The sequence below is a fragment of the Misgurnus anguillicaudatus genome, chromosome 2 (genome assembly GCF_027580225.2).
Source record: "Misgurnus anguillicaudatus chromosome 2, ASM2758022v2, whole genome shotgun sequence".
NCBI classification, from domain to species: domain Eukaryota; kingdom Metazoa; phylum Chordata; class Actinopteri; order Cypriniformes; family Cobitidae; genus Misgurnus; species Misgurnus anguillicaudatus.
This window is the reverse complement of record NC_073338.2, coordinates 24,500,593-24,514,130: the sequence shown is the minus strand read 5'-3', so window position 1 is coordinate 24,514,130 and position 13,538 is coordinate 24,500,593. Positions and strand designations below refer to the sequence as shown.

At 38.2% G+C, this 13,538-nt stretch overlaps 1 protein-coding gene across 1 annotated transcript in view; it reads left to right on the top strand.

Annotated features, from left to right (window-relative positions):
• cdh12a (cadherin 12a) overlaps nucleotides 1–11,053 on the top strand; it is a 63,526-nt gene extending 52,473 nt beyond the window's left edge. The window contains exons 9-12 of the mRNA XM_055202070.2: nucleotides 458–579; nucleotides 1,187–1,301; nucleotides 6,673–6,924; nucleotides 9,351–11,053. Of these exons, the coding sequence (XP_055058045.2) occupies nucleotides 458–579; nucleotides 1,187–1,301; nucleotides 6,673–6,924; nucleotides 9,351–9,874 (1,013 nt within the window). The 3' untranslated portion in view covers nucleotides 9,875–11,053. The remainder of the gene's footprint in view (nucleotides 1–457; nucleotides 580–1,186; nucleotides 1,302–6,672; nucleotides 6,925–9,350) is intronic.
• The last annotated feature ends 2,485 nt before the right edge of the window (nucleotides 11,054–13,538 follow it).

Below are 13,538 nucleotides of genomic sequence, written 5' to 3'. Positions count from 1 at the left end.
TTGTAGACTAGGTGAATGTTTATATGTTGCTTCAAAACATAAAGAAGATCACATCCCCATCTAGTGGACATTAATGGAAATACAGCTGTGCATTACTCATGTACTGTTGGAAATAAAAGAGATTGTCAAATTATTCTTACTAATGCCTGGTGAAATAGTAGATATTGACATAATCATAATAAAAATGCAGCCAGAATTTTGTTTTAAGAAATTTAATTTGATAGGGCAGCTTTTCTTGTTGTAACTTTAATAGTTCACATAAAATGATTTGTTAAGCTGAAAGCAACTCACTGAGTGTGGTACCAGTTGACACTATTTGATGCAGAAGACGTTCAACGTTCTTCATCAGACTTTTCTTTCCTTCACCATGTGTCTGCATTTGTGGTTTTTGCAGTTGCCAATAATGATCACTGACTGTGAACCGTGGACATTGACAGTACCCTGTTTGATCTTTCAGACAACCCCCTGCTGTCCAGCAAGGTTACAGTCACCATCAAGGTGCTGGATGTCAATGAGTTTCCTCCAGAACTTGCCTTTGAATACGAGACGTTTGTTTGCGAAAACGCAAAAGTAGGGCAGGTGAGTGTGTATGTGCGTGGATCTACCTATATTTCATTTGGAGCTTCTGGGCCTGTTGTTGGAGCTGCGGTGCATTAATGTGAGAAATGTACCTTGATCTTCTCCTTTCATGCTAAAAGAGTCACTCCCAGTGCAACCCTGCTGTATCTCATGGCTACTATATGAAAGACCTGGAAGGGTTTTGTAAAGCTGCTCGAAAACAAACATTATTTTTGCAGATCCGTTTGATGCACACAAAATGATGCACTGCAATGTTCATCAATGTGCTTGAATTTACAGTATATTAGAAAAGATACCAAGAAAAAGAGCAACTGTTAATGCTTTAATCTATACTGTGTTCATTCAATCGGCTTGGTTTAAACATCAGAACTCTTTCAAGCTGACAGTGCTCGAGTCATAATCTACGCTCCATGTGATTGAATAATAAAGGCGGCACGCAACCTCGAACGATTCCTCTGAGGATGAGTCGAACATGTCAGCTCTGTCAGTCTTACAGTCTGTTGCTGTCTTCTGAACATTAGAAGTGCTTAAATGAAATCTTTCTTCTTTTGTCGTCTTTTCCATGTTGTTTATTCAGATGGTTGTCTTGTCATTATGTATTCTTCAGGTGATCCAGATCATCAGTGCCACAGACAGAGACGTTCCTGCTGTAAAACACAGGTTCTACTTTAAATCCCCTTCGCACATCAGAAACAGAAACTTCACAATCAGGGACTATGGAAGTAAGTTGGAAAAAAAATTACTCATCACTTAAGGCACTTTTCCATTGCATTTTATTGCTCGGTAAAGCTCACTTTTGGGGTGGTTTCGACTGTGTACAATAATACATTAATTTTTTAGTACCACCTCGGTTGAGATTCCAAGTAAGCCATACTGATACAGCTAGGGATGTGCATGTATGTCATTTTTTCGTTTAAAACCAGTACTTGATTAACTGGGGGCTGGGCAATTAAAGGGGGGGACACATCATGGTGAAAATAAAGTGTTAATTGTAAGTATGTATGGTTCAGGCACGTAACCGTGACAGTGTGCGTGTGACAGATGAAACCGTCTATAATTATAAGTTTACAATCCCACCCACTTTAAAGGGTGGGACATACCAAAGCTTTTTTCAGTTGACTGCCAGCTTTTTTCTCAGCTAAGCGCTTTGGTTACTGTGAGACTTGTTTGCTTTGTTTATCAGTCGTTGTATGATGAGCCAGTGGGTTGATATTTGTCCCACCCCTCCTCCTCCACTGTGATTGGACAGCATGTGTGAACTGACATTGACGATCTGAGCTTTTCACACAAAGTTGAAAATGTTTAACTCTTGGCGCTCAGCTGCTAGCTTTTTTGAAAAACGCCACGCTTCCATTGGAAACAATTGAAAACATACGATGGCCGCATGCGTGAAAGCTTTGGTGTGCATGCCCCCTAAATCTGTAAACTGCATTGAACCAGATGTACCACGCAATGGAAAAGCGCCATTAGCATAGCCACATATACTAAGATTATCTTACTTGTTTGTGGGCAGGATTTTATATTTCTTATAGTAAATATACTAAAAGGGATAGTTCACACAAAAATAAAAAAATCTGTCATCATTTACCCTCGAGTTGTTTCAAACCTGTAAAATTGTGTTGTTCTGCTGAACACAAAGGAAAATATTTTGGGCAATGTTTTGAAGCACTATGGACGCAAGAGTCTTTTGCTAGTTTTAATGATCATTTTCACGTTTAGCGCCACGTTGTTTAAATTTCAAATGTATTTGTGCCCAATTTTGCGTCCATGGGCGCTTTTGTCTAAAAAACAAGGTGTGTTCAGACACATTGTTGGCGCGTTGCTATTTTGAGGTAATTAAAATAGACTACGCCATTGACCAACTAAAACCTGGTCTAAAGTCAAAGGCGCAATATTGTTTTTGTTATTTAATTAGCGCGTTAGTAATAAACGCCTATAAACGAAACGGAAACGCGCGTTTGCTTATCACATGGATGCGCAGCAGCACATAAACGTTTTTTAAATATGAAAAATCAAAGGATTAAAATGTAAAAGATTATTATTGAGTCTCTTGGACATAAATGAGGATCGATTATGAGACGTTAAAAAGGGTGAAGAGCAGATTTACCTGTAGCCTGGTAAGTAATTTAATGTTTTGCTGTAAACAAATGCAAATATAGCGTATATTTTTAAAGGTTTTTTTTATGCTACCCACAGATTTATTGTATATGATGACTTTGTACCTGTGGATATGCTGAGATGAGAAACGTTTTTATGTAATGCTTTCCAAAGCACTGATGGCGCTGTCCGAGTGCTGAAACGTCTCCACATGTTTGTAAATTCTTTATCTCCTTTTTGTTACAAATAAAGTTTTTTTAGAGTACAAACCTTTTCTTGCATATTTGTAAATTACTTTTTGAGATAACACTGATCATGTAAACTATCCATACATTTATAACAATGGCCTGCTATTTTTACTGCTATGGCTGAAAGAAAATTACTTTAATAAAGATTTTAATACCAAAAAATAACATTTTTTTAAAATCAATCTTAAACTGGTGGTCTTCTTCCTTCGCCTAGTTTTCAGTTTACAAATTTTGCCATCTAAATAGGGAATCGGCATGGCGCCAACACAACTGGCTTTTAAAGTGGATGGGAGATGAGACTTTCATTAGCTTTACTCATTACGAAAATAGGAACCACCCTTTTAGGCCGTGCGCTTGGCGCACAAATCATATTTCCTATCATTAAATTGGCCAAAGTGGAATCGGACATGCCCATTTTGACTGTGCGCTTTAGACAACGTTAAAATAGGACCCATAGTAGGAATAAAGACTATGGAAGTCAATGGTGCTCAAGAACTACATGATTGCAAACATGAAACTGTTACTTAATGTTCAACAGAACAACAATATTTATACAGGTATGAAACAACTTGAGGGCTAGTAAATGATGACAACTTAATTGTTAACGTGGTTCTTTTATTAAGTTCTGTTTTCGAGTAGTCCGACATGTTTACCATATACTCAACCTTGTACTACACAGATGGCTACCTGTAAAAAAAAAAATTTTAAAACCCTAACCATAACCCTAATCTCAACAGCAGCAACTGAATGAATCATCTCTGGCTGTGATGTTGTTTTAAAAGCAGAGAAGAAGCATTGAAAGCTTCTTTGCTCCACTTTATTCAAGAAGTAGATAACACATTACAGTTGCTACTGTGAGGACAGAGGCTGTATATAATAAGTGAATAAGTACTGTAATGTGGATAGTGTTTATGTCCCAGTGCAGCACATTTCTGTGTGATCCATTTGTACAGACAGATACAGCCTTGCTGCTTCGCTCACGAGCCCGGTCCCTTGCGTTCGTAGCACATGAATATTATCAATCGTGATTCATAGAGACAGGGTCACTCAGGGCTACGCAGGCATACAGGCACAAGGTGTGCTTTAATGGCTGCTACCTTGTCAAGAGAAATCCCCCAGTTGCCCAGGCGTAACAAACCTCAGATGACAGGGTCACTCGACCTTCCAGACGAAGACAAGCACATTTTGACACGTCGACTCGCTTGTACGAACAGCAAGCAAAGGCCACACCGATAGACCACCAGGCACCTGTCCACGTGTTTTCAGGCTCGATTTTTCAATTTCCTTTGGGTCAGAAGAAACACTTGGCTGGACAAGGGTTTTTATGGTGGAGAAATAAAAACGGTTGGTCTGGCTGGTCTTAGACACTTTAAATTTCAGTTTGAACTTTACTCTCTTGCACAAAATATTGTACATCCTACTTTTATAGTGCATTTTTAGTGGCAGTTGTTTGCCATTAACTTACTGTAGATTTAAATTTATGTTATGCAACAGTTTGTTCAAAGTTAAAAGGACATTTAACATTAACAATTCTTTATCTATACAGAATAAAACTAAAATAACAGCCTCGTGCAAATTTCATTAAATATGCTCAAAACATTTTTTCTCTTTCACACAGCTGTTGTATCGCTTTGGTGGATATATTTTAACCCCATAGATGAATCATTTGGATGACCTTAAATCTGGATCTAGAGAGTATGTCCTTTTTTGGAGCTTTAAAGGGACATTTCACTTTTTCTGAAGGTGTGCTCGTTTTCAGCTCCCTTAGAGTTAAGGGCGGAGTGCACAATGTTTGAAAGCCAATTGTGATATTTGAAATCACCTAAACAAACACCCCCCTACCCCAATAGAATCTGGACCTTCTTTTAAAACACCCGCCCCACACATACGCAACGCAACGTTAGTAGACACGCTTCTTACTGCTGATTGGCTATAAGTGTGTTTTAGTAGTCGGCCCGTCTCCTTTTCCAAAGCGTTTTTCAAACATTGTGCGGAGTGCGGAGCCTTTAACATTTGATTTTTACCATTTTGGAATCCATTCAGCTGATCTCCGGGTCTGGCGCTAGCACTTTTAGCATAGCTTAGCACAATCCATTGAATCTGATTAGAACATTAGCATCGCGCTAAAAACAACCAAAGAGTTTCAATATTTTTTCTATTTAAAGCGTAACTAAACCCCTGGTCAGAGCCTGACTCAACCCACTGACAATATTTGAAAAATGCAAGAAAAGTGGGCAGATCCCAATGGAGATAGAGGGAGGAACTAAGCTCGTACCAAGTGTGTGGTGAGATCGTAACAAGGGCATGGTGAGCTTGAACCTGCTTACGTCACGATTTATTTTTTGGACCCAACATCCAATAGGAAAATTCAACTGCAGTAGCCACCGTTCAACCTGAAGAGGGCAGCACTCAGACGTTTTTACACCATATATTGTAGTATTGAAACAATTTATATCCAAATGTCAAAAAACTTACTAAAATCAATGAACAGCACTAATAAAGCATCATTCTTACAGATCATTAACTAAAAAAAGTTGGTTTAGGGTTTAGGTACTCTTTAAAAGTTAACTCTTCTGTAGTTACATCGTGTACTAAGACTGACAGAAAATCAAAAGTTGCGATTTTCTAGGCAGATATGGTTAGGAACTATACTCTCATTCTGGCGTAATAATCAAGGACTTTGCTAATATGAAACATGGCTGCAGGAGGCGTAGTGATATTATGCAGCGCCTCAAAATAGTCCCCTGTCATTGAAAGTAAGCAAGGGGACTATTTTCGGGCAGTGCATAATATCACTACGCCCGAATATCACGCCTGCTGCAGCCATGTTACGGCAGCAAAGTCCTTGATTGTTACGCCAGAATGAGAGTATAGTTCCTAACCATATTGGCCTTGAAAATTGCAACTTGTACTGTCAGTCTTAGTACATGATATAACTACAGAAGAGTCAAATTTTAAATAGGAAGAATATCGAAACTCTTTGGTCATTTTTGAGTGCGATGCTAATGGTCTGATCAGATTCAGTGGATTGTGCTAAGCTATGCTAAAAGTGCTAGCGTCAACCCGGAGATCAACTAAATGGATTCCAAAATGTTTAGAACTCTAGAGGAGATGGAAAATGAGCATATTTTCAAATAATGTGGAATTTTCCTTTAATATTATTGGACCTTTATTTATACAGTATACAGTATGTACATAAAGTGACATTTTATACTTAACAAATAACACATGTGTTATATGTCATGTATTGTACATATGTGATGGCATAAGGGTAAATAAAATTATGAGCGAATTGCATTTATTTCTTTAAAATTCCACATTATATGGCTTAAATGTTAATGCTGACATTAAACAACATGATGTTGCTCTCCAACAACATCCAGTGTTGTGCAACATACTGTTGCTTTGTTGGGACTCCAGCTGTGTCAGAATCTCAGAAAGGTGTGCCATATGCTTTTCCCACGAGTAACACGTGTAAGCTTGTTATCCCATTAACCAGAACCACTTTTTTCTTACTTATTTTCACTTCAAAGCGATCTTTATTTCTGGAAAAAGCCTGTTTTTGTGTTGTATAAGTGACTTGCGAATGCAGGATGTTTCATCAGAGTAATGTAGGATGGCAGGTTATGATCCCTGACATTCTAAGTGTGATTATCAGTAGTTGGTGTTGCATTAAGTATAATAACTTACAGCCTCCACAATATTTCTGCAAATATCACAGGCGGTCTCATGGGTCCTCTCATTTCAGATAACACAGCTGGAGTGGTGACCAGACGAGCAGGGTTTCGGAGGTTACAGCAGAAGGTCTACCTGGTGCCGGTAGTGGTGGAGGACAGCGGGTACCCGATCCAAAGCAGTACGGGCACAGTGATGGTGCAGGTGTGTACCTGCAACACAGACGGCTCCCTGTCCTCGTGCAATTCGGAAGCGATCTTCTTTCCCATGGGACTCAGCACTGGAGCTCTGATGGCCATACTCCTGTGCATTGTCATTCTGCTGGGTGAGTTGGGTATAATATCTCTTGCACATATTGGGGACTAATGTGTCCTTACAGTATATACAGTTTATGTAGTAAGTGGTCTTTTGGAAGGAGTTAATAAAAACAAATTAAGGTGTGGTTGGCATTGACCTCATGTATTTATTTGTCAGTGATACAGAAGATGTTTATTCAAGTATTTTTTTTTTTACCAGAAGCATGTATTTGTTTAAATTGTTTATTAGTTAAAGGGATAGTTCACCCAAAAATGAAAATAATGTCATTAAAGGTGCTCTAAGAGAAATCACGCGTTTTAAACCATAAAACCTTTTTTGGTACATTCAGCAAACATCTTTTCACTATCTGCTTGCTGCCTGTCCGCTGATCAAACTGTAAAAAAACGCAATCTCTGTAGACAGCCTAGGCTCCACAAACTGCAATAAAAACAAAGTGGCCAAACCTACCACCAGAAACGATAACAAAGTGTTTCAGCCAATAAACAACAAGAAGGATTTGGGGGTGGGGGTCGGGCGCGTTCATGAAAGCACGGAAGGGAGGGGGAGGAGGAGGAGTTAGCTACAGTCTGTTTGTTTGAAAACAGTTCAAACATCAACAAAAAGTAGCGTCACACAGATTCGCTTAGAGCGCCTTTAATGACTCACCCTCATGTCGTTCCAAACTCGTAAGACCTCCGTTCATCTTTACAACACAGTTTAAGATGTTTATATTTAGTCTGAGAGCTTGTTGACCCTTCATTGAAAATCTATGTACGGTATACTGTCCATGTCCAGAAAAGTTATAAAAACATCACCAAAGTAGTTCATGTGACATCAGTGGGTCAGTTAGAATGTGTTGAAGCATCAAAAATACATTTTGGTCCAAAAATAACAAAAATTACGACTTTTATCAGCATTGTCTTCTCTTCCTGTTTGGTTGGAAAACGTTTGCACGAGACAAAAGTCACGTGACTGCAGTGACGCGGCTGACGTGTTATCCTCAGACATGTTTGCAATTTTTTTTTCAAACTTACAGCGTGCGTCTCCCTCAGACTGTAAACGAAGCCGGGGGCAAAAAAAAACATCTGGGGCGCACCAGATAACACGTCAGCTGCGTCCGTGTCACTGCAGTCACGTGACTTTAGTCTCGCACATGTGCTTCACAAAAGATGCGGAAGAGAAGACAATGGTGAATAAAGTCGTAATTTTTGATATTTTTGGACCAAAATGTATTTTCGATGCTTCAACACATTCTAACTGACCCACTGATGTCACATGGACTACTTTGATGATGTTTTTATTACCTTTCTGGACATGGACAGTATACCGTACGTAGATTTTCAATGAAGGGTCAACGGACTAAATATAAAACATCTTAAACTGTGTTCCGACTATGAACGGAGGTCTTACAAATTTGAAACGACATGAGGGTGAGTCATTAATGACATTATTTTCATTTTTGGGTGAAATATCCCTTTAATTTACTGTATTAATATGAAAATTATAGATTGATGGTACATTACAAATAATAATACTGCAAGCCTCAGTACAAATTTTCATTTGCCATTGGGCAAGAGGACATGTCATAGTAACATAATGTCTAATAAAGATATACTATGTGGAGTAGAGCCTTACAACAAAAAAACTTGTGAATTTCAGAGGTTTAACCTGTAGACAACAATAACTTCTCATGTGCAAAAACAAGTGAAAAAAATCACATGTGATATAACATTTTAAAATCCCATCTTAAATTTCCATGTTAAAAACAAGGGATGTGAAATGTGATGTGCACATGCATGTGGCTTTTCAGTAAAGGCAGAAAAAAGCATACATTTTTTGGGAACGTCAGGAACTGCCATAATTTGAATAAATGAAGGCAAAATCTACACAGAAAAATAGGATTTTTCTTATTGTAGCCACTTGGGGGAGCTACTGTAAAGCAAAAACAATGAACAGAATAAATAATCTTATTTCTTTCATTATATTCTGAAGGACTGGAACATAAAATCAAGCTTACCTTAATAACAAACGCAGGCTTATTTAGCCACTCAATTTGCTTCTTTATGAGCATACATTTGTAGGTCTAATTCTTGTAGCTCGTGCCTCTCTCTCCTATCTATGAGTGCAGTGGGGCGAGCAAGCTCCACTGCCTCTGAGGATGGAGATGAAAGACTCGGAAAAACTACCTACCCTCTTGCACCATGATGGTGACAGGCAGCATGTCAAAACTGCATTACCGCTGCCCTCGGGCTGCCGTCCTCTTTAGTTCCAGTTTGAAAACCTATGTCAAAAGAAAATCAGCTGATGCCTTTAAAGCACACGAGTGACCCTTTATACCTGCCTCTTATTGTTTAAGAGTCTTGAATGTGCAGTATGTATGTGCATTATAGCACATATATATATAGTATATATTATATATATATCATATATAAACATTTTCATGGTGTTTTGCAGCGATGGTGATGCTGTATATAGGTCTAAGAAGACACAAGAAGAAGGACACCCTGATGTCATCCAAAGAGGACATACGGGACAACGTGATTCACTACGATGACGAGGGTGGAGGCGAGGAAGACACTCAAGCTTTTGACATTGGTACACTGCGCAATCCCAAAGGCATTGACGAGTCTGCGCAGATGCAAAAAGTAAGATCAGATGATCAGGGTGCCACACCTGTTCTGACAGAAGAGGACGAGGACATCAGAGCCTACATCCATCATTGTCTTCATGAGGACCACATGAGTAGCTCAGAGCCTCCGTATGACTCTCTGGTCACATATGCGTACGAAGGGGACGGCTCGGTGGCGGAGTCTCTTAGCTCTATTGAGTCCTGGGTGATTGATTCAAAAGAGGAATACAGAAGCTACTGTGACTGGGGTCCACATTTCAAAACACTGGCTGGGATATTTAAAGAGCATGAGTCTAAAGCCACAGAGAACTCGGAAACTAGACCACACACGGAGGACCGAGTGGACTGATGTCTTGTTTTGGGAATGCTCTGTGAAAACTATGTTTATTTATTTCGGGCATGCCACTTAAATCGAGGAGAAATCTGTGGCTAGGGAAAGACACTCTGATAAGGCTGGCAATGTGCCTTTCCTATACCTCATGCATATTTTACACTCTCCTGTTCGTTATTAAAAAATAATAATAATAATGTAGGGGCGAGTCTTTCATATTGCATTTTAAGGTCGTTTTATAATTCTTCAAATCCTTTTTTAGGATTCTGAGATACCCATTTTGATATGAAAAGTGCCTCATAAACTCCTTTGTTGTTGTTGTTGTTTAACTGTTATTTAGTTTGATCCAAGTGAGGTCTAAGGCTGTGTACCATGGAGAAATAATGATAAACATCACATTAAAAAGCTCTCCACCGTAACTTTCTTTCCAAACAGTTTGACCAGCATTACTCCAGCTTCAATGTATTCAAGTTCTTTTAAGGGGATCGCACACCGGCCGCGCAGCTCAGCGCCGCGTCGAGTCGCGTCTAGGACAACTCGAAGGTATGTAAACCGAAAGTGCACATAAAATAGCGCAAGCTTCGTCAGATAGCGTCTATTTCAAAATGCAAAATATAGGTTAGCTGCCAATGTTAATCGTTCATGATTTGGGACAAAGATGATGTTTAATGTTAAACTATGTGAGTGGCACTGTGTGGCGCAACAGGGATTTGAGCAACTTCTTGAGTCACAGCTGGGCGGCGCAGAAAGGCGCCACCTGGCGGCGCCAGTGTGCGTATACACATAGAAAACAATGTGTTCGATTGTTTTAGAACGGCGTGGCGTGGCGCTGAGCTGCGCGGCCGGTGTGCGATCCCCTTTACACAAGTTTGACATCCACAGGCTTTGTGCTCCTGTTGTCTGACATCACCTTGCAGCAATTAATTTAAGCTTTGGTTTACATTCCACATGTTATTTCATTGATTCTGTACAGGCCAGCCGATTGTTTGTTTTGATTCATCACTTTTTTCATCCGTGTTTCTTTTAAGGATACGAGTTTATTCAAACCTTCAGTTCAAAAGAGAATGTGAAACATCCCTTATCTTCAACTGACTACATTGTATAAACTTGTGTCTATATCAAACTGAAGTGGAGACTTTGGACAATAAAGCTATGTTTGTGATAAATGCCCATCCATTTTTATTTGTTTTCTAGATAGTAGATTCAGGTTTTATTGGCTAAAAAATGTAAAAATAATATTAAACCAACATATATTTTATGGAACTTTAACTCAAAAGATTAAATGAGTACACTGTAAAAAGTAAAATTATATTCAACTGAAAAAAAATATTGCAATTGGTAATACCTATTATATATATATAATAACACTTTTTTTTCTTCTTACTGTATATGTTTAAGTGAAAAACACTTTGTGAAAAAATGTATTTGAAAAAGTTGGTCCCCCTTGACTTGACCATAGCAATTTTTATTCCTACTATAAAAATCAATAAGCCCCATTTTTCTTTTTATCTTTTTTGATGGACTACTCCTTAAAGGAACACTCCAATTTTTGAAAATATGATCATTGTTTAGCTCCCCTAGTATTTAACATTTGATTTTTACAGTTTTTGAGTCCATTCAGCTGATCTCCGGGTCTGGCGGTACCACTTTTAGCATAGCTTAGCATAATTCATTGTATCTAATTAGACCATTAGCATCGCACTAAAAAATAATGAAAGAGTTTCAAAATACTCTTTTTTTACTCTTCTGTAGTTACATTGTGTACTAAGACCGGCGGAAAATTAGAAGTTGCGATTTTCTACGCCGATATAGCTTGGAACTATACTCTCATTCTGGCGTAATAATCAAAGACTTTGCTGCCGTTCAATAGCAGGGGACTATTTTCAGGCACTGCGTAATATCTCTAGGGGAACTGGAAAATTAATATATTTTCAAAAAAGTGGAGTGTCCCTTAAAGTTTCAACTTGTTATGTCAACTTAAGAAATTAGGTTGAATTGACTTTCATAATTTAGTTGTTTAAAAATCATGCTGCATTTTTTATAGTGCAGTTTTGTCAAAATTCAAAACAGAATTTTGTTGTCAGGTCCAATTGTTATGAATACCACAATCACACACTTGTTTATTTCTTCCATGTGTGCGCAAGGTTTTTTTTGATGACCCTATTTATAGCCTACATAGATAACAGCAGCAAAGAAAAACAGAAAAACAGCAAAGGAAATTACTTTTTCTTTTGGCAACACATGCACTCTCACAGATTATGTCTCTCTTCTTCTGTAATCCACTGGTTGATCACATAAAGCATATTCTTCATAAACACATTTACACGTTTTCCTTTCCGTCGCTTTTATCATCAGAGACTATTTCTGTGCTTCTGTAATATCCGATGGAGACATCTTGTTCTTCCAGTACTGAGAAAGATGGCTAGACTTCAATTTTAAAGCCCAATAATACATTTAAAAATGTCAAGCAGGTTCTAAATGTCAAGTCCCAAGTCTTATCATAATGAGACATAGGGTTTGAACTTTAATTGTGTTGTACAAGTTATCTTACTTCAACAGAGCAAAGTTGATTTTAGCATTTGACAGTTGTTATTCTGGGAAGGCCACGGGTAGTTGTTTTTTAGCAACATCTTGTTGAATGATTCCTCTGCTAAGGTATTGATTAACTGTTGTGGATTTTGTTTGCAAGCACCAAGTAATAATAAGAACCCCAAAAGATATTCATTAAAATAGACACAATATAGAAATGCTTAGTTTCATGGAATCATAAACATTTACATTAATGCATTTAGCAGATTAATCGTTAAGCGTTAATCAAAGTGACTTACAGTGCATTGTGTGCATACCCTGTACAGTTTATGAGTAAATGTGTTCCCTACACCGTCAGAAAAAATGGTCCCAAGCTGTCACTGTGGCATTAACCCTTAAAAAGGTCCTGATATAGTAGCCTATACATTTGGCAACAATATGTACCTTTGAGGTACTAATACAGTATGCACTCTTTGCTACCAGAACAGTATGTACATCTGAGCTGCGTACTCCGCCAATTAAGATGGAACATAAAGCAGGAATAACATTTTTGCTCTATGTATTAAAATAATTAGCATTCAAGTCCATATCTGTACATGCAGAAAATTTGTTTGCCACCTGATAACACAGCTGGTGTAATCAGAATCACTTCTGGCATATAGAATTGGTTTGTCTGGAGTGATACTATATAACAGTGCTGAATCTCTATACATTATTCTTGCTTGCCAAATGTTTTTTTCCTTAAGAAAAAAAGTATAGCCGCTAACACTTCAAAGAGTTGCACTTGTTTCTACATTTAAGTCAACGGCCATTGCACAGTCTTAAAAGAAATGGTTTCACTTCTATATACTACTAAATCCACATTAGGCATGTAAATGCTGAAACTGCTTCGAACAAGAATGCGAAACTCTTCAGAGTGAGATGAACTGCTTTCTGTGGAGGAGTCTGTGTTTAGATCTTTGCTAATTGCTAACCTACACCAGAATACAAGAACAGCCATTTTATGCCTCTTTAATTAGCGGCTTTGTCTTACGCAGGCCACCCCACAATATTAATCCTGTTTTAGATATCAAAATGAATAATTAAACACTTGTAATCCATCTGGAGTTCGGGTTAAGTTCCAGGTCTAGCTTCTGAAATGAGAAAAAAGGTA